Source organism: Callorhinus ursinus, unplaced genomic scaffold, assembly GCF_003265705.2.
Source record: "Callorhinus ursinus isolate GAN/ISIS: 27379988/994484 unplaced genomic scaffold, GSC_fseal_2.0 scaffold41, whole genome shotgun sequence".
Taxonomy (NCBI): domain Eukaryota; kingdom Metazoa; phylum Chordata; class Mammalia; order Carnivora; family Otariidae; genus Callorhinus; species Callorhinus ursinus.
Genome location: NW_027397103.1, coordinates 9,226,769 through 9,254,437, shown reverse-complemented (window position 1 = coordinate 9,254,437; position 27,669 = coordinate 9,226,769). Strand labels below are relative to the sequence as shown.

At 49.3% G+C, this 27,669-nt stretch overlaps 1 protein-coding gene and 1 non-coding gene across 2 annotated transcripts; one reads left to right on the top strand and one right to left on the bottom strand.

The window, feature by feature from the left end:
• Window positions 1–87: 87 nt before the first annotated feature.
• On the top strand, window positions 88–25,388 carry ALDH2 (aldehyde dehydrogenase 2 family member). Its single transcript, XM_025889634.2, has 13 exons — window positions 88–283; window positions 7,056–7,160; window positions 9,238–9,378; window positions 10,463–10,542; window positions 12,864–12,975; window positions 13,467–13,595; window positions 14,032–14,145; window positions 16,018–16,120; window positions 16,686–16,870; window positions 18,541–18,705; window positions 20,387–20,544; window positions 22,058–22,172; window positions 24,730–25,388. The coding sequence occupies exons 1-13, from the start codon at window positions 158–160 to the stop codon at window positions 24,760–24,762; spliced, it is 1,566 nt and encodes a 521-aa protein (XP_025745419.1). The 5' UTR covers window positions 88–157; the 3' UTR covers window positions 24,763–25,388.
• Window positions 18,169–18,270, bottom strand: LOC112837517 (U6 spliceosomal RNA). The gene has a single exon (XR_003211760.1). It is a non-coding gene; the product is annotated as a U6 spliceosomal RNA (small nuclear RNA).
• Window positions 25,389–27,669: the final 2,281 nt, after the last annotated feature.

Genomic DNA, 27,669 nt, shown 5'->3' with positions numbered 1-27,669 from the left:
GCGCCCCGCCCCGCGCCAGCCCATTGGCGGGCGCGCCAGGGGCGGGGAGAGGTCGCGGTCGCAGTGACGCGCCCCCCACGCTCCACCCCCCACCGCCCCAGCAGCGCCAGCCCGCCGCCGGGCACACACCGTCCTGCACGCCCGCGCCCTCTGCAACATGTTGCGCGCCGCTGCGCTTGCCGCCGCTGGCCTCGGGCCCCGCCTGGGCCGCCGTCTCCTGTCGGCCGCCACCACCCAGGCGGTGCCGGCCCCCAACCAGCAGCCTGAAGTCTTCTACAACCAGGTGAGGCCGCCGGCCCCGGGGCTTTGTTCTCTCGGGGATAAGGAGCCCGCCGGGTGGGAAGGCCCTGGGTCTCTTTGGGTTCCAGAGGTTTGCTGCCTTTGGGCTTTACGCACACCTTCCCTTTCTTCCCGCGAGCATTTTGGCCCCTTCACTGCCTCTGACAACCCCTGTTCCATTCTCCAGCTGTGACTTGGGCCGCTTATTTGTTCTCGTCCGGCCGCCGTCCGTTTTCCTGCGCCAACTCTCGGGGTTCCATTCTCCGCCCCTCGGCCTCTTAGTCGCCGCAGTGTCTGCAGAGGGCTTTCACCATCACCCACCCAGACGACATTTCCATCCGAGTCCGGCTTAGCGGGACCTTTTCTGTCTTTTCCTTGGTCATTTCTTATCCCTTCACTCTTGCCCACGTCCAAGTAAGTCCAAAAGGAAAAACAAGAAAAGGAGGGGGCCTTCTCAGCTGAAGTTCACCCATTCGCTAAGGAAAAAGCCAAGGTCCCTCGGCCGGGAGCGCCCAGGGTCCGCTGCTGGGAATGGGGAAACGGTGCGGGACCTTCGCCTCCGGGGCGCCATCCGCAAATGGTGTCCGCGCCCTCCAAGGATCAGGTTTTCTTCCAGCAAACCAAGGAGGGGCTTTCCAGGATCACACCGATTCTCAGAGGCCAATTTCTTGCTCAAGCAGGACTTTGGAATAGTCTCTCTTTTGATCTTTGAGTTTGGGTAAGGTGCTGGAATTCACAGAGAAGGAAATCGTTGTGAAAAGAGTTCGTTTTGTATGTGCAACAAATTGCCCTTCTGTGAGCTTCCAATTTCTTCTTCTGTAAAGTAGGAAGTGGGTGAGTGGGTCAGCACCGGGCCTGGTACACTTGGTGAGCACTTACAGCAATAACAGCTATTCTCTGTGCACCTGGCACCATTCTGTTTTGTTGTTTCATCCTTACAACAGACCAGTGAGGTGGGCACTGTGATCATCTCCATTATTATAGATGAACAGCCTGAGTTACAGAGAGGTTTCGTGAGTTGTCCAAAGATTGAAGCCAGTGGCAAAGTTGGGGTTCACATCTAGACTCCCAAGAGAAAGCCTCTAACCAGAACATTCTGTGCTACTATTGATGCAACTCAGGGTTGGAATAGAGGGGTAATTGCTGATTTTTAGGATGCCATAGAGCTGATCCCTGGCCGACTACTTTCAACAGTGGACCTGCTTGTCTGGCCCAGAGCTGGGCTGCAAATGTGCACACAGGTGGTGGGTAAAGGCACATCTGTGTGATTGTAAGGAGTTACAAATGGTCATTTGCGAGGGAATAAAAACAAAAGATAAAATTTCCTTTGGGTAACACAAGCCCCAAATGCAGTCGCTGTTGTTCTTTTGGTAGGCTGCTTAATGAGTTCATGTTTGGAAGACTTGAACATCAGAAAAATCACACAGAAATATCCTTAAGGGAAAGGTGTCAGCACCCCAAGTCTTTGTGGACACAAGATCTAATTAAGGTCTTCCTCCTTTGTGGTCACATGGAAGTGAGGAAATGGCATCCAAACGTAAGTGTCTTGTAGATAGCGTGAGTCCTGCTCTCCAGACTTAGTCTGGGCATGTGAGTTGGAGAGGAGTGCAGTCTCCTGCAGCTTCTTTCCTTTATCACATTTTTTGAGATCATAAAAGTAACAGTTGCTCACTGAAAAAATACAGAGCACTGTAAAACTTCTCCCTCTGCCTCTGCCTCTCTCTCTCTCTGACTCTCATGAATAAATAAATAAAAAAAAAAACATTAAAAAAAAAAAAAAAGAAAAAGCAAATGCCAGCAAGAATCTCCCCAAGACAGAAAACCGCCCCATTTGCTCCCTCACCCTTGGGGAAAGTAACATATTCTAGGGATGTAGATTTCCTAGGTAACAAATCCCCAATTCTTTTTTTTTTTTTTTAAGATTTTATTTATTTATTTGACAGAGACACAACGAGAGAGGGAACACAAGCAGGGGGAGTGGGAGAGGGAGCAGCAGGCTTCCCGCAGAGCAGGGAGCCCAATGAGGGGCTCGATCCCAGGACCCCGGGATCATGACCTGAGCCGAAGGCAGACGCTTAACGACTGAGCCACCCAGGCGCCCCCCCTTTTTTCGAAGATTTTATTTATTTATTTGAGATGGAGAGAGCATGAGAGAGACAGAACACGAGCAGGGGGGAGGAGCAGAGAGTGAGGGTGAAGCAGGCTCCCCGCTGAGCAGAGAGCCCGAAGGTGGGGCTCGATCCCAAGGACCTGGGATCATGACTGAGCCTAAGGCAGAGGCTTGACCAACTGAGCTACGCAGGGCCCCACAAATCCCCAATTCTTTCATGCATCAAAGCTTGAATTAAAATCTTTCTAGAATGCATCCCGTCTGCTAAATCGGAGCTACTGAACACCACTGAACCTGTTTTTGAAGACCTTGCACAGATGATGACTGTCCAGTGCCTTGGGGTGGGGGTGGCACTGGAATGTTGCTCTGTCCTCGCCTTGGTTAGGCCTCCTCCCTGGGGTCCGCAGCTTCTAGGCACCCACCACACCACCCAGGTTTCTGGAGGCAGCCCAAGGATCACGTTAGCCTCTAACTCAGCAGTTTTCTGGTATTTATACACGGTTATCTGTCCCAAGTTCACAGAGATGCGCATCCAAGGCTGTTTGCTGCAGCAGTGCTGTCAGGAACAGTGAAATCCATCCTAAAAGTGCACATGTAGGAAATGCTTACATAAACTGTGGTCTGTTCATATTGAGGACTGCTGTGTTGCTTAAAATAATGGGGCGATCTGCTTGTGGAATAATGTCCAAGAAAAACTGTTACTGAGAAAAGCAAGTGAAGAAATTAGAAAGTCGATCCCTGCTCAGAGCAGACGCTCCCGCCTCTGTCCCATTCCCTCTGTACCCCCGCACACAGCAGGCGCGGGATCCAGAGCCCCCTTCTCCTATCCCTCACCCTTACTCTGCAGCCACCGGGCCCTTTGGTTTCCTCCTGTCCCCAAGCTCTTCCTTTAGGTCCCCCCTCAGTTGCCATTTGACTCCCTGGCCTGTTCCTCATTGTTGCCGGTTTGTTTCTGCTTCTCGCTTTGTTGGTCTACTTACTGATTGCGTCTCTCCTCCTCAGGACTTAAGCTCAAGGAGCCAGGACTTTGCTTTCTCACTCAGTGCCCAGCATGGCCATGGCACTCCGTTAAAACTGAGGGACTGCATGGATGAGTGAGTCCAACTTGTGCAAAACGAAGGGAGACATATTAAAATATGGAGAAAACACAGCACGCTGATGGAAAAGCTCTAGGAATTTTGCCAGCAGTCCCCAGATTCAGAGCGTGAAGCTCCTGATGTCACTGGGATATGAAGAAGTGTGAGTGGGGAGAACACCCACCAGGGCGACCGAGTTAAGCCTGTTACGGAAGTCAAGCTTTGGGTTTCGGGCCGGGAGGTTATGAAACATTTGGCCTGATATTGGCCCTTGTGTTTACTTAAGTGAATGTGGTGAAACTCTCCTCGCTCGAAGCAGAACTTTGGCCGGGGCTCAGGAAGAAAACAACTGCTAGCCTGCTCCCCATCCCTGAGCGAGGGCGGGTCAGGAAGACCCCTGAAGGCTGGCTCTAGGAGGAGGGAAATGGGAACTAGAAACAGAAGGAAGAGTCTAGGTTCCTGCTTGGCAAATTCAGGCTTATTTTATCAGCGAGAAAGAAGGATGGATTATTGAAAATTCAACGATGGAGAGTGACCCAGCAAGTTCAGGGCTTTGAAAGGCAAATAGGTGCCAGGGAGCGGTCCTAGTCTTAAGATCAGGGAAACAGCGTGGGCCCTGCCCAGGGAGGAAGGGGTGAGGACTGGGGGTTCGGCTGACTGGCCTACCTCTCTGCTTCTTACTTCCTGATCTTTGCAAAATAACAATGAAAACTTTTTCGGGACAAACTAATTTAGTGTGCGGTGGTACAGGGAATAACACAGGCAAAGGTATACGGATCTGCCTGACTTTTGTTCCTAAAAATCTTTGACTTGAGAGAGCCACAGGATCCAGAGCTTTGTCATAGTGACTGCTGTGGTAAGAGCCACTGTGTGCAGAGTCCTGGCTCAGGAGCTTTATACCCCTGTTACATTTAATCCTCACATCAGCCCCAGACAGATTCTCCTGAGGGATTGATGAAGCATCTGGAAGTGGAGGGATTGGCCCAAGGCCCCAGCCAGTGAGGGGCAGAGGCAAGATTCAAACCCAGGTCTGTGTGGCTTAGAGGTGGTTACTTTTTACACTACCCAGAATAAAACCTCAAAATCAGACCTGCAGTTGGGCAGTATGTAAACCATGAAGATGGAGATTAGGAAACAATCTGACCTCCTTGAAGGCACACCTGGGCTCTGACTGGAGTCTGGACCTGGAGGAGAAGCAGCTAAAGAGCACAGGCCTTGGAGTTCACCAGGAGGGGGAAGCCAATTCTCAGCACGTGCACAGGGCTTGGCCCACTGGAACTCAGGGCCCCTGGGCTTCGAGCCAGACCTCTTTCTGCCACACCCTATCCCCCCACTGGAAACTACTGATTGCCTGCTTCTCAGCAACAAAGGTGTCTGTTTCTCTCAAGATAAATGAACAGCCAGCTAATGTGAATCCACACAAACATACTTCCAAAGACTGGCTGATATTTACCTACGTGCTCCTGCTAAACTTTTACTGAGGTGTATAGCTGTGGATTCCGCCCTGATGGTGGGGTGGGGATTGTGCCAAAATACCAGATTTGAGCCTGGGAAAGTGACCCCTGGTAGACCCTTTCCTAACCAGCTCCTTCCTGTGCCACCTGGTCCCACGAGAACCGCCACAGCATTGCACACTTACTCCCCGCGAAGCTCGGCGCATACACCTGGAGTCCTCACGTGCCATCTGGGTACTGCGGTGGTTCTCACTACAGAGTGAGGTGAAGTCCCGTGCCCCATGTGACACAACTAGGATCACAGGAGCCCTGGATTGATCCGGGTGCTCGTCCGGACCCTGCTCTTGACCACAGAGCCAGGCCAGCCCTCCCTGGGCCCTGCTGGCCCCCAGATCTTTGGCCCTGGCCAAACTCCCGGCTTTGCTTGGTGGCTTGGTCTTGTTTGTGGTTCTAGACTCTGGCCCAGAGTAACTAGAGATGACCCTCCAGGGTCCTGAGCCAGAGCCAGGCCATGTTGGGATGCTAGGGCCAAGGAGAGCCCTTGAGGAAGGAAGGCAGAGTGGCCTTGAACTGATGTTCACCCTGACTGTGACCTTTGCTCAGCCCTGGCGAAGTGACCAAGTGTCCCCGACCCTCACACCAGCTTCCCCATCCGGAAGGGAAACAGCTTGCTGGGAGAGTTTTCCCTGGTCTCCCTTGAGGCCATTGCCTGGCTCTTAGAAGCAGAGAGTGAATTTTGGCACTTGATTAGGCAGCTTTAGATAAGGACCTTTTCTCTGAGTGAGCGAAGAGGCTTCCATCCTCCCCTGACATTGGCTTCATTAAACCAGCGAACGGTCTCTCTCCAGACATGGTTGCTGTTAATCCTCACAATGGCATTAGCAATGATTGCTGCCAGGAGCTGAACTGAGGGCTTCTTCACAGGACCTACCCTGCTCTCTGATCCCATGTCCTAGCACTTCATTCTTGGTTTGCCAGTTAACTCTGGTCACTTTTGTTTTTTCTCAAATGCACCAGGCTTATTCCTACCCCCAGGGCCTTTGCACTTGCTCTTCCTGCTGCCTGGAGTGCTTATCCTCCTGCTCTTCCTGTGGCTGGCTCCTTTTCATCAGTCAGGGCTCGAGTGAAATATCTGCTTATCAGAAAGACCCTCCCGACCATCCCATCTAAAGTTCTCTGTCTTCCCCCACTTTAGTACTCTTTGTGGGTCCTGTTTTCCTCCTTTGTACCTACCACTGCAATCTGAGGTTGCCTTGTGTATTGCTTCTCTACTTGCTTCTCTACACCAGAACACCAGCTCCATGAGCGAGAAAGGTCTTTATTGGGTTGGGTTGCTGCTGTGTCCTCAGCCTTAGAACAGTGCCTGGCCCATCACAGGTGTTCACTACATGTTTACTGAATGGTCAAAGAATAATCTGATCCCGTTCTCACGACAAACCTGTGCAGTAGTGTGCTAGAGTAGAGTAGAGATGGTTGCAAATTCTTTGCTGCTCCTCCCAAGGAGTAGCGGAGGCTCTCTCCCCTCCCTGAGATCTGGACTGGGCCTGTGACTCACACCAACCAGTGGAGTTTGGTGGCAGAAATGAGGCCGTGTGACTTCAGAAGCTGGATCTTAGGAAGCCTTTCAGCTTCTGTGTGGGTCTCGGCACACTGTCTGGGGAAGCCAGCTGTCATGGGAGAAGGCTGACGAGCCTGAGTCTGCCATACAATCAGGAGGCCCAAGCAGACATATATGTGGTGCAGAACCCCTCGTGCACATCCAGCCCCATGCACCCTTGCTCTGCAATCCCATGAGTCAGCCCAGCCAAGCCCTGTGCAGCCAAGTCCCATCAGTGGACACAATTATGAGAGGATGATGGATCATTTAAGCCACCGAGTTTTGACATGTTGCACAACAGTATGGACAACTGCTATGGTAGACACATTCTCTTCATTTCTCAGATCAAAGAAACCAAGGGCAAATGACTTACCCAAGGTCGCTTGGCAGAGGGGGCATTCCAACCTGGTTGTCTCCAGGGCTGGGGCTTGAAACTTCACACCACATCACTCTGAGGCTAATTCATATGTGTTCTGATTTTTTTCCTCCCACATCGCTGGTTGTCAGTGTTGGGTTGAGAACTTTCTTCCTTCTCATAGATCTTCATAAACAATGAGTGGCATGATGCTGTCAGCAAGAAAACATTCCCCACCATCAATCCATCCACCGGAGAAGTCATCTGTCAGGTAGCCGAAGGAGACAAGGTGAGAACTGGTGACCTACCTCAGGGCAGGAGCAGGCAAGGGTGGTTTCATTGGGTACTTTATTATGTTTTTATGTGGTTGAAACTTTACCAGGTGTGTATTATTTTCATAACTCAAAAATGCCAATGAATATCTTTTGAGTAAATGAATCAACAGAAACTCTTCCTTCCGACAAAGGTGCTAGATTATACCCGGGTTCAGTGATTCACACAGCGGTGGAATTGTAGACTTGGAACTAAATTTGGGAACATCTAATCCAATCTCTTTTCTAGACCTAGAAGTTGAAGGTCAGAGAAGGGAGGCGTACATCTAGATGGAGGAATCTCGTGGACTAGAATTTGGGTCTTCTGAGATCTAGTCTGGTGTTGGTGGTGTATTTACATTATGTTGGAATTATACATACTTGCAATAAAAATAGTAATAATAATTTTACAACTAAAAATTAGACTTTTAGTAAAAAAATTTTTTTTTCAAATCATGGAGCATTTTTTTATTTTTTAAATTTTATTTTATTATGTTATGTTAATCACCATACATTACATCATTAGTTTTTTTTTAAAGATTTTTTTTTAATTTATTTATTTGAGAGAGAGAGAATGAGAGATAGAGAGCACGAGAGGGAAGAGGGTCAGAGGGAGAAGCAGACTCCCTGCTGAGCAGGGAGCCCGATGTGGGACTCGATCCTAGGACTCCAGGATCATGACCTGAGCCGAAGGCAGTCGCTTAACCAACTGAGCCACCCAGGCGCCCCACATCATTAGTTTTTGAGGTAGTGTTCCATGATTCATTGTTTGTGCATAACACCCAGTGCTCCACGCAGAACGTGCCCTCTTTAATACCCACCACCAGGCTAACCCATCCCCCCACCCCCCTCCCGAGAACCCTCAGTTTGTTTCTCAGAGTCCATTGTCTCTCATGGTTCATTTCCCCCTCCAATTTCCCCCCCTTCATTTTCCCTTCCTACTATCTTCTCTCTCTCTCTCTCTCTCTCTCTTTTTAAAGAAAAGGCCTTGAGAGGTGCCTGGATGGCTCAGTCGGTTGAGCGCCTGACTCTTGGTTTCGGCTCAGGTCATGATCTCAGGGTTGTGAGACTGACTGAGCACCACCTCGGGCTCCCGCACTCAGTGGGGGATTCTCTCTTTCTCCCTCTACCCCTCCCCCACTCATGCTCACTCTCTCTCTAAAATAAATAAATCGTAAAAAAAAAAGAGGGGCGTCTGGATGGCTCAGTCGTTAAGCGTCTGCCTCCAGCTCAGGTCATGATCCCGGAGTCCTGGGATCGAGCCCCGCATCGGGCTCCCTGCTCGGCAGGAAGCCTACTTCTCCCTCCTCCACTCCCCCTGCTTGTGTTCCCTCTCTTGCTGTGTGTGTCTCTCTCTCTCTCTGTCAAATAAATAAATAAAATCTTTTAAAAAATAAATAAATCTTAAAAAAAGAAAAGGCATTGAAAATATTTTAAGAATGCCTCTTGCCCTCTGCTTTAAGACAGTTTTCTATATTCATGTATAAAGCCCTGCTCCCTCTGCTAAAAGCAAATGTGAATATAGTACTTTTCTGGCTTATAGGGTAGTCTGATGGTAAATATGTCTAATATCCATGAAAACCACGCTTCCAGCCTCCTGCCGCACCTCTCCCTGTACGAAAACTGCTAGCTGTGTTGATTTTACTGCTTCTCCAAGGAGAGGGAAGCTGGTTAAACCTGCATTTTGTGGAGACTGCCAGTCATCTTAGAAGGAATGCTTAAGTTCTCTGGGCTTGCTTTCTTAGGAAGAGGGGGAAAATGGTTAAATTCTAAGCACAGAGCCCTGAATGTTTCCCTCCAAAACTCTTTGGGGGATTCTGAAATGAAAATAAAGAAACGTTAACAGTCAGGATCCTCACTCCCTCCGTGAAAGGAGGGCAAGGAGAATCTGAAGCTCCACAGGCAGGGCCTTCATGGTGGGGAAGGGCTGTTTGGGGCAAGTTTCCACACAGGCGTTGACTGAAGTCCCATGGGGGTGTTTGGCAGCGGGGTGGGTGGTAACTGGAGGCAGTTAGTGCTGAGAAGGCCTGAGCTGCCTTGGTGGGTGTTTTCCAGGAAGACGTGGACAGGGCAGTAAAGGCTGCCCGGGCCGCCTTCCAGCTGGGCTCACCCTGGCGCCGCATGGATGCGTCTGACAGGGGCCGCCTGCTGAACCGCCTGGCTGATCTGATTGAGCGGGACCGGACCTACCTAGCAGTGAGTTCTCAGCCCCCTCCCCTCTCATCCCATGTGGTGAATAGGCTCAGAGCATCCCACAGCCAGCCAGGAAAGGGGGCTGCATTGCTGACCTGTAACTGGTCAGAAAGGCATAGGCTGGACATTTTTGGGGTATGCCCCTGTACCAACCAGAGGAGCCTCTCATTGTCCCCTAAGAAAGAGGAGACGGGTTGGGAAGGGGAGCCACAATGGGGAGCCTTCCCCGAGACCCCCAGGGATGGACACCTCCCTCGGAGCCCCTCTGTGTGGTGGGCCTTCTCACTGGCTGCCAGAGGCAGAAGAAACCAAGAGCCAATACCCTCTCCTCTTCCCAGTCCAATCTGCAAATAGCAGCCAGAGTGAACCTTCTAGAAGGCAAATTATACCATGGTGCTCCACTCTGAAGCCTTCCATGGCATCCTGTATATCCTTAGGGTAAAGTCCTGTTCCCTCATCATTGTCTACAAGGCCCCGCCTGGTCTGACTCTGTCTCCCAACTAATGCTGGACCATGGCCCTCACACACACCACTCAGCTCACCAGCCTTCCCTCAGCGTCTTGACTGCCCGGCTTCTTTGAGTCATCAGGGCCTTTGCACATGCTCTTCTCTCTGCTTGGGGTGCTTTTCATTTTGTCATCATTTGTACCTTCCCCCTTGCCTAGTTACCTCCTACATATCCTTCAGGTTTAGGCTAGAGGGTGTTTCTCAGACTGGGCTGGGCAGCCTGGCTTCTCCTTTCTAGCACTCTTAACATTTGTGACTGAGGCTACATGTCATTAGTCACTGGCGCTTTGCTCTCTCAGCCCCCATGTTTGTCTCTTACCCCCAGCCCCTGGATTTGGCTTAGAGCAGAACCTGGAAAACACATGCACGTGAAGTTGGTGCACCGTTCCTCTCCCCACTTCTCACTCTCCTGTCTTGGGAAGAGGGAGGGGCGATGGGCCAGACATGCCATGGCATTCAGTGGCACAAAGTAGCCCATCAGCCCTTCTTGGTCTGTGCTAAGCGTCAGCGTTGGTCGTCACCGATTGCTTTGATTCAGTCCTGTGCCTGCATGTCAGTCCTGACTGTTCTCTTTTCTCAGGCCTTGGAGACCCTGGATAACGGCAAGCCCTATGTCATCTCCTACCTGGTGGATCTGGACATGGTTCTCAAATGCTTCCGGTATGTGCTCAGGCTTCCGGCTCTTTGTTCTGGCCATGCCCCAGGGGAGCAGGTGTTGTGGGGGCCAGAAATAGAATAATTTTTTTTAAAGATTTTATTTATTCAACAGAGAGAGACACAGTGATAGAGGGAACACAAGCAGGGGGAGTGGGAGAGGGAGAAGCAGGCTTCCCATGAAACAGGGAGCCCAACGTGGGGCTCGATCCCAGGACCACGGGACCATGACCTGAGCCCAAGGCAGACGCTTAACAACTGAGCCACCCAGGCGCCCAGAAATAGAATAATTTAACAGGATCACAGGAGTTGTAGAAACATGTTCTATGAGACTCCGTCGTAGGAGAAAATCCCTCAATATCAAAGTTGTAATTTACTCATAGGCATTTTTCTTTCTTCTCAGGGCAGTTTTGGTAATTTCTGTGTTAGATGGAATTTGTCCATTTCATGTATGTTATCTCATTTGCTGGCTACAGGTGTTCATATATTCTCTTTATAAGCCTTTTTATCTCTGTAAGGTCGGTGGTAATGCCCCTGCTTTCATTTCGGTTTTCAGTTGTGTCCTCTGCCTTGTTTTCTTAGTCTAGTGAAAGGTTTGTCAATCTGGTGAGTTTTCAGAGAACCCACTTTTGGTTTTGTTGATCTCCTCTATTGTTTTCCTCTCTCTGCTCTAGTCTTTATCATTTCCTTCTTGCTGGCTTTGGGATTAATCAAACATCTTAATGCCCCAAAAATACAGGATTAAGAATAAGAGCTTTGCTAGGGCCTTTGGGGTTGCAGGTAACAAAGCCTCAGCCTGACTTGGGCACTGCAGAGTTGGGGGTCTCAGATCCAGAAGGCCGCCGAGCCTCGCTGTGGCCCATCTTAGCGCTCCTGCCTCATTCTTCTCTCAGTTACCCCTAGCTGCTGTCAGGGCCAGTGTGTGTGCTGGAGCCTGGCCGCCCACACCTGGGCTGGCTTCTGGATGCGGGATCCTACTGACTACACTGCAATCCCTTATCCTAGCGCCAAATGCCGAAGTCTTAATGCCAGATTCAGGGGCCAGATGCCACCCTGATTGGCTGGCCTCAAGTCTGACCAGCTGTGGTCTGGGTGGACGGATCATTGCGCAAATAACGAGTACTCCCCTGTGACCCTGTGGACAGAGGTGGAGGGGAAGAAGCCTTGCCAGAAAAGTAGCGGTTGGACAACATAAAGGGTTCTCAACCAGGGTAGTCAGTCACGTCTCCCAGGTGACAGCTGGCAATGTCTGGAGACACTTCTGGCTGTCACAGAAGGGGGGGGAGGAAGGGTGCTACTGGTATCTAGTGCATAGAGGCCAGGGAGGCTGCTAAAAAGCCTACAGTGCACAGCATGACCCGCACAGCAAAGAATTTTCCAGCCTCATATGACCGTAGTGCCAAGGTTAGAATGCGCTGTGAGGGTACCCTAGAGAGAGCAGCCTGGGGAAGCTTGGGCTTAGTCCTATACCCTCCTGAGTTTTAGGAATATGCCTTTATGCTGATTAGGTAACCATTCTGGGGCCTGCAAAACACACATCATACAGCCTGGGAGGAAGGGAGCAGCGCTGCCTTCCCTTGTAGAGACTGGCAACTCCCTAGCTGTTCACAGACCCGTGTTCGAAGCCAGGTCAGTGTGGGGCTCAGACTCGCATTGCCACCCCACTCATTTCAGAACTCTTCCTTTTACCCCACGTTTCCATCTTTCCCCTTCTCTCATTTTTCCTGCTTCCCTGAAAATGTCACCATTACAAGCTGGAAACCCACACTGCTCTTTTCTCCCCCAGTCTAAGGTGCTGGGCGTTTCTGTCCCCTGTGTGTCTAGATGGGAGGCTTTATGAGGGGTTGGGCCATTTGAGGATTTGTTTCTGGTGACTGTTCCCTCAGTCTTACTTTGAGGTCTGCATACAGAAAGTGCTGGCCGTTAGAGAGGTTTTCGCTTCCTCACCAGATCCGACCCATGGTTCTCAAATGCTAATCTGTGGTGCTGGGCTGCTTCAACAGTCACAGTTTAATAAATCTGAATGTTTATGAAAAATACCAATTCCTGGGGATCAGCCTCTGAGCTCCAGATTGAGTAAATTGGAAGTGGGCTCCTGAAATGTGGTGTTATTTACAAGCATCCCAGGTGATTCTGAGGCTTAGAGTTTAGTTGCCCAGAGTGGAACTGTGACCCTAGGAAGTCTTTCTGGGACTAAGCCAAGGGCAAGGGCAACTGGGCTTGTTTGGGCCTTACAAGGGGCCTGTTTGAGTCTTGTCTTTCTGCCAGGGTGTACAGGGGTCCCTGACAGTCATTGATTAAGCTTGGATTTTTTTTTTTTTTTTAAGTTATTACGCTGGCTGGGCTGATAAGTACCACGGGAAAACTATTCCCATCGATGGGGACTTCTTCAGCTATACCCGCCATGAACCCGTCGGGGTGTGCGGGCAGATCATTCCGGTGAGTGGTAGGCTCCTAATAAACAGATGAAGGCTTATTAGGAGTGCCTTGAGATGCAGCGATCTGGGACAGGGAGATTGCACAGGTGGGAGGGTCTGTGGGCTGCTGTTGGAAGGCGGCCTGGGTGGTGGGTGAGAACACAGACTTTAACAAAGCCATCCAGTGCTGCCATGCGTGGACTCTGACTTTGGGCAAATCATTGATCCCTGTAAGACTCGGTTTCCTGATCTGCAAAGCAGAAGGGAACACAACACTGTCTTAGGGCAGGAGGGGTGATACAAGGCAACAACATAGCACGGAGCCTAGTATGGGAAAAGCTCTAAGAAGCCTGAGTCGCTCCTGCTCCCATCCACCTGCCGTGTCCGTCCGTTTTCAACTCACAGCAAAGTTGTGGGAGTAGCACAAGGGGCCCGGAGAAGTCAGTGCGGCCCTCCTCCCCAGGGCGGGCGCAGCTCCAGCTCGATTACAGAAGCAGCTGTTGTTTATTGCAGTGGAACTTCCCGCTCCTGATGCAAGCCTGGAAACTCGGCCCAGCCCTGGCGACCGGAAATGTGGTTGTGATGAAGGTAGCTGAGCAGACTCCACTGACTGCCCTCTATGTGGCCAACCTGATTAAGGAGGTGTGTGGTTTGTGTCAGTCTTGACCTCTGAATGCCCTTGTACAGGCTGGCTCCTTGGGGGTTCTTAGGAGGGGCTTCGGGGGCCCCAAAGTGGGGCAGGTGTTTGTAGAGCAGGGACTGAACCTCCCCTACACCCCCCGTACATCATCACAGACCAGCCGAAATGACCCTCCTTACCTGTTTTCTACACTGAGCTTCACTGCCAGACCCCTTTGAAGAATGCCACTGGGGAGGGACAACAGCCCCAGGGAACCCCGAAAAGTAGGTTCTCTGCCGTGCCATTTGGAATCCCTGAGCAGTGCCCCACAGACTGGTGTTGGCTCGTCTGGGTACCGGGCAGGCTGCTTTAGCCTCTCCGGGAGGGGTGTGTGTTCTTCTGCCCAAGCCCTTTGGAGCAGGAGAATGATGCCCAGTGTCCCTGGCTGTTTGCCCACAGGCTGGCTTTCCCCCTGGCGTGGTCAATATTATTCCTGGATTTGGCCCCACAGCTGGGGCCGCCATCACCTCCCATGAGGATGTGGACAAAGTGGCCTTCACAGGCTCCACCGAGGTAAGGCATCACTAGGACCTCAAGCTTGTGGCACATTTGGCCCAAGTTCCCACTGTCCTCAAAGGATGACGCTTTGAAGATTCGCCTCTGGGTACCGTGTGGAGGGTCCTCTGAGGAGCTTGAGTGAGGGGCCCCACGTGTGCCGGCAGTAGCTGTCGGGTGGAGCCATCTGTGGGTTGCTTGACACTCTGGCTGCTGTTGTGGGGCCAGCATCCCACGTGGAATAAAGAGGCTGAGACCGTCTAGACCTCAAGAAGCCCAGAGCTGGGGCGCCTGGGTGGCTCAGACGGTTAAGTGTTTGCCTTCGGCTCAGGTCATGATCCCAGGGTCCTGGGATAGGGTCCTGGGATTGAGCCCCGCATCGGGCTCCTTGCTCGGCGAGGAGCCTGCTTCTCCCTCTCCTTCTGCTCCTCCTCTGCTTGTGCTCTCTCACTCTCTCTGTAAAATAAATAAATAAAATCTTAAAAAAAAAAAAGAAGTCTAGAGCTGACCGCCTGCCCAGGGTCAAAGCCCTTTGGCTGTGTCAGGCTCCTTGACCAGCAGTGCCCTGACAGTTATAGAGCATGGGCTTCAGAAAGACATGAGTTCAAATCCCAGCCTCGCTATTATGACATGGGGTGATTCACCAGATATCTTCGGGGCTCCATTTGTTGTCTTTAAAATGAGGATGGCCATATGGAGGCAGTAGAGACAGTGGGCATGGTGTAGTGGGAAGATCAGGTGCTCTGGAGTCTTACTGTTTCAGTGGCACTTACTAGCTCTGTGATCCTGGGCAAGTCACTTAGGCTCCCAAAGCCTCTGTCTCATTTGTAGAATAGGGATGATAAGTGCACCCACCTCACAGATTAGGGAGTGAGGGGGATCAGCAAAGGTCTAGCTCAGAGTAAGTGCTCAGGGAGGGAATGAACGATGAATGAGGAGTATCCTGCTGCTATGTGCCAGGCCCTGGAGGAACAAGGACAAGTAAGCTGTCTGGTGATTCCTTCAACATCATCTCCTTCAAAGCAGGGACAGAATTCCTTCTGAAGAGTAACCTTTTCCTCTCCTTCAGTTGTTGGGAGGCTTCCTCACATGGCCCCAGAGAAAGCACACTGACTACGGTAACTCTTCAAGCCGTTCCCCCGGAGATAGATACCGTCTAGCGTCCGGTCTGTGCGCCGTGATGGCGGCTCCAGGAGGGCAGGAACAGAGCCCAAGATAGCACAGTCCCAGCTCTTTCCTTGATTTGCTGCTGCCTAAATCAATGCCTCGAGGTGATGTTGAGAATCTCACAGAGGGGATGGTTTCCTGACAGAGACAGATGTGTTCGTTCAGATAGGTTCCAGGCGGCTTTGTGCCAGGCTCTGGGAATAAAGAGGTGAAGAGCACCCCACCCTTGCCCCCACGGAGCGTGCCCTGAGCTGGGGGACCACACTCACAACACTGTGGGAAGGGGGCAGGATAGTCATTTGACCTGGTGATGGACTCACGCTGCCCACGTGTGAATTCTGATTCCACATTCACCAGCTGTGTGACTTCGGGCAAGTGACTTGACCACTCTGAGCAGCAGCTCCCACATTTCTAAAGCAAGGCAAAGAGTCATGCCAATCTTTGAGATCATTGCAAGGATTGAACTAAACGAACACGAAGCACTTGGCACAGTGTCTGGTATGTAGAGGCCATGTTGCTCATGTGGTTATGGTCACTCTCGTCCTGGGAGCTCAGAGGGCTGGGGCAGCAGTGGTAAGTGAATAGCTAGATTGGGTGAAATTCTCCAGCTCTCTTGTAATCCAGCTGCTCCCTCATGTTGTGGGGTCCTCTGTCCTGTGTCTAAAAGAGCATTTCGTTCTTTCCTCCTCCTGAGAGCTTGTCTGTATTTCTCCTTCCCCACAGGTTGGCCGCCTAGTCCAGGTTGCTGCAGGGAGCAGTAACCTCAAGAGAGTGACCCTGGAGCTGGGGGGAAAGAGCCCCAATATCATCATGTCAGATGCAGATAGTAAGGTTTTTGCGGGGAGGAGGTGTGGGACGAAGGCAGCCACTAGCTGTCCATACTGTGGCTCCACTCACTTCTGTGAGCTTCAGCAACCTCTGGACTCAGTGTCTGCCCCCCGGGCCTCAGGACAAAGGTCAGAGTCCACAGCATGGCCCTCCAGCCTGTATGACCTGGTCTCTCCCTGGCTTCTCTCCTCTTTGCTCCCCACCACCCAGCCAGGCTGTGCTACTTAGCTGCCCAGCCATACTGCACGCTGTCTCTCGGGGCAGACCGCTCCTCCTCCTCATATTCATATCCCTTTTCCTGGTCCTGCCAAGGCGCCCCCTGATTTGCCCTTTCCCGACTGCTGTGGGCTGGCTGGGTGGGTCCTGCCGCCACCCTCATGTCTGTTACCACGGAGGGCCATGACCTCCTCTCTCTTTGTGTCTGTCTGCTGGGTGTCCACACCGCAAGAAGGGAGAGACCAGGTCTGTCCTGGCCGGCACTGTTGGTGGTTAAGAGGGTAAGCAGACACTGGGGCCAGGCTCATCCTCCGTTTCTTCTCATGGCTGCCTTTCTGCCTCCCCAGTGAACTGGGCTGTGGAGCAGGCCCACTTCGCCCTGTTCTTCAACCAGGGCCAGTGCTGCTGTGCGGGCTCCCGGACCTTTGTGCAAGAAGATGTGTACGCCGAGTTTGTGGAGAGGAGTGTTGCCCGGGCCAAGTCTCGTGTGGTCGGGAACCCCTTTGACAGCCAGACTGAGCAGGGGCCGCAGGTAAGCGTGGCTGCTGCAGATGGGTCTGGGTGTCCAGAGCCAGCATGGAGAAGCAGAGGGGGGTCTCAGACTCAGAGGCAGGCAGGCTTGGCTTCAAGTCTCAGCTTTGCCATGTGCCAGCTGTGTGTTCCTGGGAAGCCACATGTCCTCTCTGAGCCACTCTTCTCTCATCTGTAATAACCACCTTCCTGAACTCACAGGCTAGCTTTGAAGTGGAAATCAATAATGGAAACCAGTTTGTAAATTTCATACACATAATAAATATTAGGAGTATCTGTGTAGAAAGGAATGCGTGCTTTCTGGAGCTTGGCCATCCATAAAAATGCATCTTCCAGAAGGACACACACATATCTGTTAACCGTGTTTATCTCTGGGGAGTGGGGCAGAGGGCCATGGCCTGGGTAGCAGAGGGACTTTACTTCACTTTATGCTATTCTAAAATGTTTGATTTAAAATAATAGATAGGGGCACCTGGGTGGCTCAGTCATTAAGCTTCTGCCTTCGGCTCAGGTCATGATCCCAGGGTCCTAGGATCGAGCCCCGCATCGGGCTCCTTGCTCAGCAGGGAACCTGTTTCTCCCTCTCCCACTCCCCCTGCTTGTGTTCCTTCTCTCGCTGTTTCTCTCTGTCAAATAAATAAAATCTTTAAAAATAAAAATAAAAAATATATATATGTATATGTGTGTGTGTATATATATATATTTTTTTTTTTCTTACCATGAGCACATACTCATTTTAATCAAAACAACAGTCAATAGTAATTACAACAAGAAGAAACAGTGTCTCTGCCCACCGTTTCCTCTCATGTCCTGGGCCTTACTCCAGCATTGTTCTTAGATGCCGCCTATCCTGGACTCTCTCTCCACAGGGTCCTATGCTGGCTTCCCCCAGCCACCCCCTCAAGAAGAAAGGAGTCCACATGGTCAGGGGTGCTCCCAGCTCCCACCAGTCCCACTTCTGGGACCCATGGGTGCCTCTCAACAGGCTCCATCCTCCTGAGGGTGTCTGCTGCTGGTGTCCACTCCCCAGGTTCCAGAGCTCAGAATATCCTTGTTTAGGTCCCATTGTGACATGTAGAATAAATTCCTAGAAGTTAAATACCTGGATCAAAGGGTATGAGTATTTCATTTTTTGACCAATATTAATAAAGTACCTGCCACAAGGGCTGTACCAGCTTATAGGCCTTTTTTTAAAATTAAGATACAACTGACGTATGACATTGTATTAGTCCTTCTGAGAGCATATGAATATTAGAATGTATGTAACATACTCTTGCCATCAATGTATTTTCTTATTTTATTTATCTAGAATGCTTCACGAATCTGTGTCATCCTTGGGCAGGGGCCATGCTAATATCTGTATGGTTCCAATTTTAGTGTGTGTGCTGCCGAAGCAGGCACATTTATTTTCTCACTACTTTGAATTCTTAGTTCTTCATAGTTGGAAAATAACAATGGGTTTGATATGCATTTCTTTGAAGGCTAATGAGGTTGGTTGACCCTTTACTTAGTTTATTGGCCCTTTGTAATTCCTTTTCTGAGCCCTGCTTATTTCTAAGCCTCAGTGGTTGCTCAGTTATCTCGTTCATTGCCTGTGTGGTTCTAAGCCTAAAGCTAGGACTAGAGGTCTGGCTCTAGCATCTCAGAAACTTGGGACTTCTTTTCCTGCAGGTGGATGAAACTCAGTTTAAGAAGATCCTCGGTTATATCAAATCTGGGAAGGAGGAGGGGGCGAAGCTGCTGTGTGGTGGAGGGGCGGCTGCTGACCGTGGCTACTTCATCCAGCCCACCGTGTTCGGAGATGTGCAAGACAGCATGACTATCGCCAGGGAGGAGGTTAGCATGGGGCCAGCACTCTGGGGAATGTTCTTAGGAGAAGTGGACAGTTAAGTTTGGCGTCTTCATACCATGACCCAAACCCTTGGCTTTGGGCCAAATCCTGGCTCTGTGCCTAAGACAAATTATTTACAATTCTATCTGATCTGGTCATTCCCCTCTTCCACCCCTTATGGCTACCCACTGTTGGGGAGAACTTCCAAATTCCCTTGTGCAGTTTCCAGGCCCTTTGTGTTGTGGTCCCTGCGAGCCATGAGTCAAGGAATGGTTTTGCTCAGCCCTTTTATGATCTTCATATAAGCAGGACACTGGATAGACCGAAGGGCTGTGACTTCCCCACATGGCAAGGTTCCTGATGTTCTCCCTCTCAGCACTCGTTATGAATGCAGGACAGCAGCTCTGGCTCACTCATTCATTCATTTCACAAATACTTACTGAATGCCTGCTATGTGCCAGGCTCTCTACAGACCCTGGAGATCCAGAGGTATGCAAGATGTGTTCCCTCCCCTCACGGGGTCCACATGCGCTCCCCTTCCCCAGTGGATTAGTCCTTTAGCAGCCTTATACACAGAAAATATTTCCCATTCATGTATAATTCAAAATAAAATAATATGAAAATGCAAAATCAGGGGAAGAAAGTCCAACAGAGTTCTGCCTCTTTCCCCATCATGACTACTTTGATGCTTTTTTTGAAATCTCAAATATCACTTTTCCAGAGGGGTGGGGGGTGCCCCTGCTTTGCCAGTGCCCGCAGCACATGATACCCCACCCCACGGTCCTGCTGCAACCATGATGAGTCCTGGCACTCTTCTCCCGCCTCTGCCTCGACACTCCCCAGGCAGTCCTGGGATCAGCCATTTTTTCAAGAAGTCCTGCTTCCTTTTAGGGGAGAGTGGGATTTCATGAGGATGGGTGCTGGGTGTATTTATGCCTAGAACTCTGTTTCCCTCCTCCCTGCTCCCCACCTGCGCTCTGGCTTGGCCAGTATCACAGCTTGGCTGTCACTTCTGCAAAGCCTCACCCCTTCTTTCCCCTCATTGGTCCAGGAGCTCCTGTGGGCTCCCAGCACTCATTACACAGCTTGTAATGGTTCCTTCTAATGCCCTGATTACATCAGGACCACCAACACTGCATTCCCCTCAGGGCTGTGCCTTGATAGGGCTGAGAGTGGACACACTCTGACAGCATCCGCACATCTGGCCCCTGTGACTTGGCTTTTGAATCTCATTCTCCACTAAAAAGAACCAGGGTTCCTTGAAGAAATGGCTCATGCCAGGAATAAGACAGGGAAAGTACCAAATAAACCTTGATGTCTTGAGAGCAGAGACCCTGTTTCATTCAGTTACTTCTTCAGCTTTTAGTGTGTGCCTTGCTGAAAAAACTGATGTAAATTCTTTGAAACTAAATCTACGTGTAACATGCCGGAAACCCCTACCTTGCAGGACTGTTCAGAAATAAGATCAGCTATGTAAAGCACGTGGCCTATAGAACGTAATTGGTCCCCATTAGCTTCCTTCCCTTTGTGTTTCATTGAACTTGGGAGCTCTTGTCTCCCTGTGGAACTCTTAGGGTATGTCTGGGGGGCTCGATCTGGAATGATCTGCTCTGCACTGTGAAAGCTGGATGGCAGGTGGTTTCTGTGTCTGCTACAGCCTCCCAACTGTGCACTCTCTTACCCCAGATCTTTGGGCCAGTGATGCAGATCCTGAAGTTCAAGACCATAGAGGAAGTCATTGGGAGAGCCAACAATTCCAACTATGGGCTGGCTGCAGCTGTCTTCACCAAGGACTTGGACAAGGCCAATTATCTGTCCCAAGCCCTCCAGGCTGGCACTGTGTGGTAAGAGCTTCCTGGCAACCCCTCACAGCCTAGGCAGGCATCCCCAAGCCAGGGTCTTCTGGAATCTAGTGCTCACACCCTAGAATTTGGGGTGCTGGGCTTAGTTCCTCTTGGGTCAGGGTGTGGTATAATAGAGATTTCCCATCCCTTCTCCTCTAGGCGATTAAACTTCCCTCCAGCACATATGCCCATGCAGCTTTGTTCTTGGGCAAACAGATTACTGGGGTGGGGGCTCCTTACCAAGTGAACAACAGCAGGAGACCAGAGCTGAGGGTCTACAGCTTGTGTAATAATGGTCTTCAGAGCTTAGCACCTACTTCACACACACTAGGATGGCTATAATTAAAAAACAAACAAACAAACAGAAAATACCAAGTGTTGATGAGGATGTGGAGAAATTTGAACCCTCACATATTGCTGGTGGGAATGTAAAATGTTGCAGCCATCATGGGAAACAGTCTGGCAGCTCCTCAGCAAGTTAAATGTAGAATTACCATAGGACCCAGCAATTCTACTCCTAGGTATATATTTCCAAGAGAAATAAAAATCTACATCTGCACAAAAAAGTGTACCTGAAGTTCATACCAGATTATTGACAGTATTCAAAAGGTGGAGACAACCTAAATGTCCATTAGTTGAAGAATGGATCAACAAAATGTGGTCTCTCCACACAATGGAATATCATTCAGCCATAAAAAGGAAGAAAGTGCTGATGCATTCAACAAACAGAGATGAACCTTACAAATGTGATACCAAGTGGAAGAAGCCAGACACAAAAGGCCACATACTGTGTGATTCCATTTATATAAAATGTCCAGAATAGACAAATCCATAAAGACAGAAAGTAGATTAGGGGCTTCCAGGGGCTAGAGGTGGGGGGGAGTGGGGAATAACTGCTTATTGGGTACAGGGTTCTTTATGGGGTGATAGAAATGTTCTGGAATTAGATGGAGGTGATGATTGCACCACACTGTGAATCTGCTACATCCACTGAATTGTGCACCTGAAAGTTGTGAATTTTAAATTCAATTAAAATTTAATAATTTTTAGGGGCACCTGGGTGGCTCAGTCGGTTAAGCGTCTGCCTTCGGCTCAGGTCATGATCTCAGGGACCTGGGATCGAGCCCCGCGTCGGGCTCCCTGCTCAGCAGGGAGTCTGCTTCTCCTTCTCACTCTCCCTCTGTGCTCTCGCGCTCTCGCTCTCTCAAATAAATTTTTTAAAAAATTTAATAATTTTTAAGAACTGCAAAAAAAGTACCTAGTTAGCAAAAACGATTCATTAACATGGGAAGCTATGATGGGGTGCACCCTGTTACTAGCAGTCATCTGTGACCACATCATGAGGGGCGATGACTGATGGCTTTATTTCATGTAGTTTGCTTTTGGCCCCTGCGTGGCAGGTTATGACTATGGTCCGACCTATCAGTAATGTTTTAGAGCCATTCAGGAGGCCGGAGGGGCATGACACACACATCTCCTACAGGTTACTTCTGAATCTTGTTTCATATTATAGGGTCAACTGCTATGATGTGTTTGGGGCCCAGTCCCCATTCGGTGGCTACAAGATGTCCGGGAGTGGCCGGGAGCTAGGAGAGTATGGGCTGCAGGCATACACCGAAGTGAAAACCGTGAGTATGGGCGCCTTCTCAGCTTTCCTTCGCATGGGGCCCCATCAGTACTTATTACTAGTTTCTTGTTTTAAGCCACAGAATCTACAGAAAAGGGCGAGGACCCAGTCTCTGCTCTGTCTCATGAGAAATGACTTGGGACCTGGCCACCACTGTGCCTACACAGTCTTTTGCTAGGCTTTGTTATACGCCAAGTTCTGTAAGACTTGAGAAGAAGGAAAGTTCCTAGTGGGCCGAAGCAGTGGGGAAAAGCTCCTAATAAGAATCAAGCCATGAGGCATTAGAGACCAAGGGCCACAAATATACCAATATCCTAATGTCAGTGATAGGAAGGAATATAGCCTGGAGGACAAATCAGAAATACAAAGAAAGTATTACTCCATAAATATTCATCACAGCATTATCTCTCAAAGATGAAAAAGTCAAATGTAACCTAAATGCCCAATAAATTATGGAACACCCAAATCATGGTTTACTAAGTAGCCATTAAAAATATTTCTGTAGGGCGCCTGGGTGGCTCAGTTGGTTAAGCAACTGCTTCAGCTCAGGGCATGATCCTGAAGTCTCGGGATCGAGTCCCACATCAGGCTCCCTGCTCAGCAGGGAGTCTGCTTCTCCCTCTGACCCTCTTCCCTCTCGTGCTCTCTCTATCTCATTCTCTCTCTCAAATAAATAAATAAAATCTTTAAAAAAAAAAAATTTCTGTAGGGGGTGCCTGGGGTGGTGCAGTCAGTTGGGCATCTGACTCTTGGTTTTGGCTCAGGTCACGATCTCAGAGCTGTGAGATCAAGCCCCACTATTGGGCTGCATGCTCAGCGCAGAGTCTGCTTGAGGATTCTCTCTCTCCCTCTGCGCCTCCGCCCCCCCCCACATGGGCCTGCTCTTTCCCTCTCTCAAATAAATAAATAAATAAATAAATAAATAAATAAATAAATCTTTAAAAATATTTTTTTGTAGGATATTTGACATGGAAAATCATCATCCTTTAAAGTGAAAAGACAGGATACAAAGTAATACATGCAGTATAAACCCAATTTAAAGGCTGTACATACATATGTATACTCAGGTACCTTTATTTATAACTATGGAAAAGACAGGAAAGAAGGGCACCAAAGTGAAAAGAATTTTCTCTACAATGGACACTAATTACAGTTTAACCAGGCAACAAACTCACTAGTGATATTTAAAGAAAAGAGTAATGGGCTGAGTTGGGCTTTCCCAGGATTGGGGAAGAGAAGGCTCAGGGCACGCAAACCAGCCAGGGGGAGCAGGGTGAGAAGGGTGGACGTGGTCTTCATTCAGTACTCAGTGTTAAGCCATAACCTGTGTTCTCAAGAAGCTCGTTGGAATAAAATAAACCTGTTTGCTTGTTTATTTAAAATTGTGTCAGGGGCACCTGGGTGGCTCAGTTGGTTAAGCCTCTGCCTTCCGCTCGGGTCATGGTCCCAGGATCCTGGGATAGAGCCCTGCGTCTGGCTCCCTGCTCAGCAGGGAGTCTGTTTCTCCCCCTCCCTCTGCCCCTGCTCTTGTGCTCGCTCTCTCTCTCTCAAATAAATAAATAAAATCTTTTTTAAAAAAATAAATAAAATTGTCCCATACAAGAGGCAAGACCCAGATTTGAACCTGACACTGGCCTATAACTGTTCATCAAAACAGTGATGAGATTATTTAGGCGTGGGGGGGGGGGCAGTGCTAGGACTGAGGCCCAGGAGTCCCAGTATCCGGATCGCCTGGAGGGCAGTGGGAGGGAGAGCCTGAAGAGGAGGCTTGAGTTGAGGTGGTTCGTGCAGGAATCCAAGTGTAAGCTGTTGAGTTTGGGGAACTTGAGTGATAATCCTAACAAAAATAGGATTAAAAATTTTTCAGAAAAGAAATCAAGTTTGCAAAGGGGGTACTGCTGAGAAAATGTCTTCTTTTGAACTCATCTTTACTGAGAGCTTACTTTGTGCCAGAATCTGCTAGACTTCCTTATGCAGGTTATCTCAGTCGGTGCTCACAACAACCCCAGGAGGGAGATTCTGTCTTTATCCCATCCTGCAGATGAGGAAGCGAGGCACACAGAGGTGAAGTCCTTGCCCAGTAGGGGGTAAAGCTGGGATTTAACTCCAAATCCATCTGAGTCTGGAATCTTACCACTTGACACACTGACTCACCTGTAAGCTTCAGCATGTTATTTTTTCCCTTACTTTGATTCTTTCGGAGGAAAATATGGGTGTAGGTCAGGGTCTCTCAAGCTCAGACTATTGACATTTGGGGTTGTGTAATTCTTTGTTGTGGGGTTTGTCCTGTACAGCGTGGGACGTTCCATGAGCAGCATTCCTGCTACCTACTAGATGCCATAGCAATCCCGCCCTCTTCTGCCCCGTGACAGTAAAAAGTGACTGGATTAAGGGGAGGCAGAGAATGTTCTCATGCAGAACAGGGCCCTAGCTGTGTCCCTGGGATTGGCCAGTAAAGGAAGCCCTTGTGCTCGTACTCGGCAGCACCCCAGCTGAAAGTGCCCACAGATTGCAGGGAAGCAGGAAGATTTAACAGCTGCTCTACACCCCTCTTACAGGTCACGGTCAAAGTGCCTCAGAAGAACTCCTGAAGAACTGTGCCGACTCCTGGCGGAGGTTGACATCAGCAGCAAAACCAAGAAAAATGACACTTGTACACTAGAAGTCTCGAAAGAGAAATTATCTCACAAAATCTCTTGATCAAGAAAGTCTCAGGGGCTCCTGGGTGGCTCAGTTGGTTAAGCGACTGCCTTCGGCTCAGGTCATGATCCCGGAGTCCCGGGATCGAGTCCCGCATCGGGCTCCCTGCTCGGCGGGGAGTCTGCTTCTCCCTCTGACCCTCTTCCCTCTCATGCTCTCTCTCATTCTCTCTCTCTCAAATAAATAAAAATCTTTAAAAAAAAAAAAGGATTATTAGTAAATGAGGAATCTGAAGATTCCCTGGTGAGCATTGGAATCAGCAAAAAGCTGAATAGCTGTAGGAGTTTGTGAAGGTCGTGATCATGTTTGGGTCACAGATTAACAATTTGAGGAAAAGTCTGATCCTCTCCTAGGGAAAATCCACCTTCTGTATCATTTTTGCAGACAGTGTCCAGGGATTGTGGAGCACGCTGGCTGACCCCTGGCTTACTTCACTCAGGCTAAGCCACATCTTGGTCAACAATCCCTATTCCATTAAAGACTAATCTGATTTATTTGAATAGTTCTTAATAATTTTTGTCATATATGCGTATACCTGTATCATTTAATTTTTTCTTTAAATCGACTCTTATTTAGATAAAAAAATTAAGCACTTTATTGCCATACATAAAAAAACTCCATTTAACTGCCATAAATAGAAGGCATCGTAAAAAAGAAGAAAGCAAAACAGTGTTACTAAATTTAAGAAAATACGAATAAACTTAATCATTTAGATTATGCATATATTGTTATGTATACAAATAAATCTACTCATTCCACAGTTGTTCATACCTGAAATCAGTGTGCCACAATGAGGAGTCTAGGATTTTATGACCAGTGAGCAGAAACATTCCCCTTCTCGTTGCTTCAGGATGAGATGGGGTTCACTGCCAATAAAATGATTCTGTATTTTAGTTTTGATGCTAACCAGCAACAACAGTGTCACGACACATGAGGCTAGCAAAGCTTTGAACCCGCCCCTGTTCTCCCATCCTGCTTGGTGGCCTTCCGGGCTGAGGGTGGCCCACTGCAGCTGGGATGGGCTGGTCAGCGGAACCTGGCTGTCCCTGTCCTCAGGGCACACATACCCAATCTACTGGGGGAAGTGGCAGTAAACAGGGACATAAAAGGAAGAGGGTGTTCTAAACAAACAGGGTTGCTGAGTGGTGGGGGGTGGGAAGGATGAGGTGGCTGGGTGATAGACATTGGGGAGGGTATGTGCTATGGTGAACGCTGTGAATTGTGTAAGACTGTTGAATCACAGATCTGTACCTCTGAAACAAATAATGCAATATATGTTAAGAAAAAAAAAAGATAGCAGGAGGGGAAGAATGAAGGGGGGTAAATCAGAGGGGGAGACGAACCATGAGAGACGATGGACTCTGAAAAACAAACAGGGTTCTAGAGGGGAGGGGGGGGGGGGATGGGTTAGCCTGGTGATGGGTATTAAGGAGGACACGTTCTGCGTGGAGCACTGGGTGTTATGCACAAGCAATGAATCATGGAACAGTACATCACAAACTAATGATGTAATGTATGGTGATTAACAATACAATAAAAAATTTTAAAGAAAAAAAAAGGAAGAGGGTGTTCTGAGGGTGTGAAAAGGGGGATGCTTGGCCCTAGCTGGCCAGCTGGAGGAAAAGATCACACCCCTTCACACTTAACCTTCATCCATTGTAAATATTTCTTGGGAGGTTACTGAGTGCTAGGTACTGGTGATGCAAGGATGAATCAGGCACACTTATACCTTCAGAAGCTCAGAATCTGGTGAGGCAAGTCATACTCTCAAAAGAGGTGATTATAATACAATATAGGTGCCACATGCAGTGACAGTGATAAGGTAATGGCATCATGGAAGGCCAAGAAGGGCCCCTGCTGACTGCAGACACAGAAGAAGGCTCCCTAGAGGGTACTCATGTGTCTTTTATTTTCCAGGCTTCTTGCCAGAGGTTCAGTTCCTGAAGTCTTGAACCTGGGTTATTTCCCTATAACTTATGCCCCTTATGTAAGTGGGAGTACCACTCCTATCTTCTTAATATTTACCCTAAGCTATAATAAAGGCATGTAAAAGCGATGTAGGACAAAAAGGCAGAAGGAAATGTAGATAAAATTAAATACCTTCTAACCTGAAGCCTGACAAATACTTGAGGCAGGTGGAATATAACTCCTCCAGGAAACTCCCAACTGTCTTAACGTTAATGCTTTGCTAGAGGGAAAAACTACCTTAGCTTGACAATGGCAAGGCCTCCAGGATGCTGTGAGTCTTCTTCAGCATTGGAAAATCCTTTTGGAATGTCCCTTAGCTTCAGTTTCCCCAACCCCAAAGTATATAATCCGTTGCCCTTCACAATCCTGGGGTAGCAGCTCTTTCCGCCCAGGGGTTCTGTCCCCATGCTTTAATAAAACCACTGTTTTTGCACCAAAGACCTCTCAAGAATTCTTTCTTGGCTGTTGGCTCAGGCGGGATCCCAACACCACACTACTCAGAAACTACATCATTGGGTGCCCAATGTGGGGCTTTGAGTCTTTTCATCTGGACTCTGAACCTCGGTGCTAACTTGATGAGCACTTTCTCTCCTCTTCCTTTACTCTCATTTCAGGGGCTTTTCAAGCAGTATGGTCTTATTGGAACACTTCCATATGGCTCGCTCAGGCTGCAGTCCTCTAGCCTGTGGCTACTCTACGGGGAGGAAAAAAGCCTGCCTTTTGGCTGGAAGTTAGTACTCTGGCCAGGATTGTAGTAAGACGCAGAAACTTGATGCTTTCTCTTTATTCCTATCCTTATACAGAGTTGTCTGTCTAGGGCACGGGACAGT

Coding starts and splice junctions, on each gene's coding strand:
- ALDH2 (XM_025889634.2), top strand. CDS start 158: ATGTTGCGCGCCGCTGCGCTTGCCGCCGCTGGCCTCGGGCCCCGCCTG. Junction 9,379..10,462: donor GGGACCGGACCTACCTAGCA/GTGAGTTCTCAG, acceptor CTCTTTTCTCAG/GCCTTGGAGACCCTGGATAA. Junction 18,706..20,386: donor TGACTATCGCCAGGGAGGAG/GTTAGCATGGGG, acceptor CTCTTACCCCAG/ATCTTTGGGCCAGTGATGCA.